Source organism: Daucus carota, chromosome 1, assembly GCF_001625215.2.
Source record: "Daucus carota subsp. sativus chromosome 1, DH1 v3.0, whole genome shotgun sequence".
Taxonomy (NCBI): domain Eukaryota; kingdom Viridiplantae; phylum Streptophyta; class Magnoliopsida; order Apiales; family Apiaceae; genus Daucus; species Daucus carota.
In genome coordinates this window covers 26,910,770-26,915,490 of record NC_030381.2, presented here as the reverse complement: position 1 = coordinate 26,915,490, position 4,721 = coordinate 26,910,770, and the positions used below count along the sequence as shown (strand labels likewise).

Here is a 4,721-nt window from a genome sequence, read left to right as displayed (position 1 = left end):
AATTTTTTTACTAATAATTTTTGTAACATGTGAAAAATTTAAAATTAATACTACAAAGTTGAAATCAAAGATGTACTCCCTCCGTTTTGAAATATAGGTCGTTTGACTTCTTTGCACGTATTTTTAAGTCTCTTGACCGCATGCTTAAAATTATTATTTTTGAAATTTTCTTTTTTTGAATAATAATATCAATCATATATTTTTATTCAAAAAAAATATCAAAAATAATAATTTTTAGTATGCGGTCAAAGAATTTAAAAATACGCGAAAAAAATCAAATGAATTATATTTTCAAAACTGAGGAGTAGATCGAGGAGTGAGGACGGTTCGATTTGCATAAAACTTTAAAAACTCCCAAGTAGCCGAGGAGGCACACCAAGGCAATTAACGGTAATTTAACTTAACCTAAACAACTCTCACTGATCAAGGCGCCCAAATTCCGACCATGCCAGCGAAATCCGGCCGCCGGGAAAAGCACCGGAAGCTCCTCAAAGGTAAAACCAAAACCCCATCTTTTCAATTCACACTTACTTCGCATCCCATTCGACATTCCACACTCATTTTGCATAATCAACTAAATGGTTTCCAGTAAAATTAAAGATTAAAAAGAAGGCTAAAGAATCATCAGGAGTGACCCGATTAGTTCGCAAGTATTGGGTACAGAGGTACAATTTGTTCTCGAGGTTTGATGAGGGAATTGAGTTGGATGAAGAGGGATGGTACTCTGTCACGCCCGAAAGTATCGCGGTCCGGCATGCTAAGCGGGTTGAGGATGGGTTGGTTGTGGATTGTTTTACGGGTTGCGGTGGCAATGCCATTCAGTTTGCGGCAATGTAAGAGTTTTACTTGATTCTTATGTTTGTTGGGGTTTATGTTATATTGTATGTGCAGGTTTTTGTTTTAAGTACTACTTTTATTGGTTAGTGTAGTAATTAAATATTGATGGTAGTGGTAATGTTCTATGACTAGCGATTTGTTCTACCGTGAAATGTGATTTGTAGTTGAGAAGTTGAGCTTGATCGTATATTTATTAGTATAATTTAAAATTTTAAATTAAGAAGTATTGGTAAGCAATTAGAAGGCAATATAAGTAGAAACTAGGGTTATTATATAATTTATGTTTCCTTTGTGGGTGCGGGAGCATAAGGCTCTATTCCTTCTTGTTTAGAGGGGAAAAATGCCACTTGATATACTTATCTTCATTTTGTAAGGAAAAGAAATGCAGAACCAAACACCACCATACTTAAACATTAAAGTCGAGGCCTTTTTGAAATTCTATGTAAGTTTTCTCAATGCTGTCTAATTATGATGCATGAATTTAGTGCATAATTTAATTTGTATTCTCAAGTGATAAGAATTTTGTTTGTTTTGAATTGAATCATTGGCTTTTGTGAGATGTTTTAACTTCCATCATTCCAACTATAGGGGTAATCATGTTATTGCCATTGATATTGACCCATTCAAAGTTGCACTGGCATATAATAACGCTGTGGTATATGGTGTGGAGGATTATATTGAATTTATTGTAGGAGACTTTTTTCAACTTGCGCCATCTCTAAAGGTATATATTTCACAGTTGAAATGACTCATATGTTTTAGCTTATATACATATGTATCTTTTAATTTTGCTTTCTAGAAACCCCAAAATTTGATACTGAATTATAAATTTTTTGTAGTCACTTAATATGTTAGTGAAAGCTTTTTCACGGTGTTTGAGATTGATTTGGTATGCCCTATTAATTCTGAATATGAATGAGTAGAGATATTCCATAGCGAGCGAGTTCATTAAAATAAACTGCCACGTTACATTTCCTACCCTCTTATGTTTTATTAACAAGATTTTGTCAAATCGTGTTGTCTAAAGATTTACAGAAGTAGGAGCTATTTGTCATGTGTCACTTTCACGTGTTTACGAGGTATCTTCTAGAGCTATTTTTTATCTGCATTGCCGCTAGATATATAATTTTTATGAGATGGCTATTATCCGATATATTGTTTAGTCATAGCTTGGCATTTTTTTTTCATACGAGATGGTCCATTCTTAGCCTTGGTTGGAATCACCATTTTTATTTTCTCTGTAACTTATTATCCCTTTTAATTTCCCAGTTAGGTATGTTAATTCTGATATGGGTTCTTAACAGTAGTGGTTTTAACATTGTTTCCTGCTCATGTTAACTCTTTCAATTATCTTGCCATTATTGCTTTGAGCGCTATGCTTAAAACAATTTGTAGTAGTTTGTCTTGAAGGCACTAAAATTGTAAATGGGTCTCTACTGCTCAGGAAAACTGGCTAATTTTCTTAATCTGTATATCTTCAATTGCTAAACAATCTTGATTCAGTTTTTGACTCATATATTTCGAATTTGTTTGATTCTTTGTTTTCAAAAAATATGATTAAATTTCCACATTATTATTTACCATTTTGTCACTCTTATGTTTGCAAAATTGTTTGACTTGATTTAGGGTGATGTAGTATTTCTATCACCGCCATGGGGAGGTCCATCATACATTCAGAGTCAGAAGTTTACACTTGATATGTTGAAGCCAAAAGATGGGTATGCGATGATGACCTCTACCATTTTCTGAACTATGTCATAAATGATGAATGTTGTAGTCTGGACGAATGATACATGATACTCTGAACCTAATTTTCGTTTATAAGCAATTAAGTTTGAACAGAATTAGATAGACATTATTTATTCCAATCTTTACGAGGATCTCTCAACCATATATATGCATATTTATTTTGTGACGCAACTAGTACCTCTAAATTTCATCTGTTATGTTTTGACACCATTGGTGGCTTGTTGCCTCTGGCTCTCATTCCATCTTCCATGTCAACAGAATATGTGTAATAGTTTGTTTGACATTTTGAGCATTATCACCCTTTCCCCTCAACTCCTCGGTTCTTTGGAATCTGCTATGTTTCTGTTTTTCCTTCACGTGGGTTCATTTATATTACTTCACTCTACACTCTTTTCAGACTTCTCTATGTACACTTCATCATCTTCCCTATCTTCTTCTATCTCAGTACTCTCTACTGCTCCATTTGCACAAGTTCGTATTCATATTAGTTTATAACTCATTGTTTGATATAAGAACTTGGATCATCATTATTCATGTGTGTGATCTGATGATAGCATCGAGTACTCCATGAATTTAAAAAAAATTGACGTACTGGTCCAAATATGTATATTTAGGTGGTCTCTCTTTCAAGCTGCTCAAAGCATAACACCCAACATTATTATGTTCTTACCTCGAAATGTGGATATAAACCAAGTAGCAGAACTTTCTTGGCTGTCTTCTCCTCCTTTAGATGTTGAGGTACTGTTTTCTGCTATAATAACTTATTCTTCTTCCTCAGTGGAGCTTATATTATCTATGTTGTCGTTATTGTGATTGTTCTGATAAAGTAAATAACACAGTAAAATTGTTAAACGCAGATTGAAGAAAATTATGTGGGGGAAAATGCAAAGGCTATAACTGCTTATTTTGGTGATGCTACCAACTAAACTCGATCATCTTAAAGCTTACTAGACAGAAGAAAGTTGTGTGGACTTGTCATGTTTTTACTGGGTTCAAATCGTGGAGATCTTTTGTTCTTTCTGTTTTTTTTTTCCTAGATTTTTTTAGTATATATTATTTTCCTAGATTCAACTGATAATATTCTTACATTCTAATTACACTGTAATATTCATCTTACCTTTTCTTTTCATATATATGTTAGCTGATAATGAATATTTAAAAAAAATTTGATAAGTAAAACAAGAATAGTAACAATATCTATATCTATATAATTGTAGTTATTGATAATTTGTACACGTTTTTTCTTAATCATATTCTTAATTCTAGCACCCTGTACAACAGCGACATGGGTATGTTATGTAATGACTAATTTATGAAATAAGAGTACGAGCTCAACTTCAATTCAGATGCAAACAGTCTATTACAAACAAGAATAATACTCTGGACTTTCGAGAGGCCAGATCTCTCCACAAATTAACTAGACGATATGACAAAAGATAACCCTAATTCCTTCTCTTCCCCCTTTCTTGTATTCCTTACTCCTCAATTACTGATGTGCCCTTTGACTCTTTCATGTTGACCTCCATCTGCGAATTGTCTTTCTTGCCCTTGTTTCTTGTGCACGTTATCACCTTGTTACTGGACCCTTGTGGCATTGTTTGGCCCATTACATTACCCCTCGCCCAAAATTGCACCTTGTCCTCAAGGTGGAAAGTGGGGAACTGCAGATTGGCTGTCTCCATGTCTTCCCAGGTGGCCTCATAAACTGGCATATTCTTCCATTTCAACAGAACTTCCATTCGAGTTCCCTGACTTTCCTTGACCTGCCTCACTTCCAAGAGCTCCTCTGGCTCGACTACTAGTTCACCGTCCCCAGATATTTGAGCAGGGATGTTCAGTACACTCAGTGGCTGCCCTTTGAAGCGCTTGAGCTGAGACACGTGAAACACGGGATGCAATTTACAGCCATCCGGAAGGTCTAATTTATAGGCTACTCTCCCCACCTTTTGCAGCACTTGGAAGGGCCCATAGTACCGTGCAGACAATTTTTCAAAAGGCCGTCGGGCTAATGTACTCTGGCGGTATGGCTGGAGTTTCAAGTACACCCAATCGGATACTTGGAACACTTCTTCACGTCGGTGTATATCAGCTGCTTGTTTCATAACTTGACGAGCCAATACCAAATTCCCATGTAA

The 4,721-nt window shown here is 35.2% G+C and overlaps 1 protein-coding gene across 3 annotated transcripts; it reads left to right on the top strand.

Moving 5' to 3' along the window:
• Positions 1-336: 336 nt before the first annotated feature.
• On the top strand, positions 337-3,715 carry LOC108195209 (uncharacterized). Of its 3 annotated transcripts, none has more exons than XM_017362174.2 (6): positions 337-494; positions 590-833; positions 1,865-1,916; positions 2,464-2,555; positions 3,201-3,324; positions 3,444-3,715. In XM_017362174.2, the coding sequence occupies exons 1-6, from the start codon at positions 446-448 to the stop codon at positions 3,510-3,512; spliced, it is 630 nt and encodes a 209-aa protein (XP_017217663.1). In that variant the 5' UTR covers positions 337-445; the 3' UTR covers positions 3,513-3,715. The 3 variants fall into 3 exon arrangements, with proteins under 3 accessions (XP_017217663.1, XP_017217655.1, XP_063950436.1); XM_017362166.2 differs by lacking the exon at positions 1,865-1,916 and adding an exon at positions 1,426-1,561 and having other exon boundaries at positions 339-494; XM_064094366.1 differs by lacking the exons at positions 337-494; positions 1,865-1,916 and adding exons at positions 1,212-1,279; positions 1,426-1,561 and having other exon boundaries at positions 706-833.
• The last annotated feature ends 1,006 nt before the right edge of the window (positions 3,716-4,721 follow it).

What these genes read in the sequence shown, in the direction of transcription:
- LOC108195209 (XM_017362166.2), top strand. Translation starts at nt 446, where the DNA reads ATGCCAGCGAAATCCGGCCGCCGGGAAAAGCACCGGAAGCTCCTCAAA. An exon ending in GCCATTCAGTTTGCGGCAAT is followed by an intron (nt 834 to 1,425) that starts GTAAGAGTTTTA and finishes TTCCAACTATAG; the next exon opens with GGGTAATCATGTTATTGCCA. An exon ending in ATGTTGAAGCCAAAAGATGG is followed by an intron (nt 2,556 to 3,200) that starts GTATGCGATGAT and finishes ATGTATATTTAG; the next exon opens with GTGGTCTCTCTTTCAAGCTG.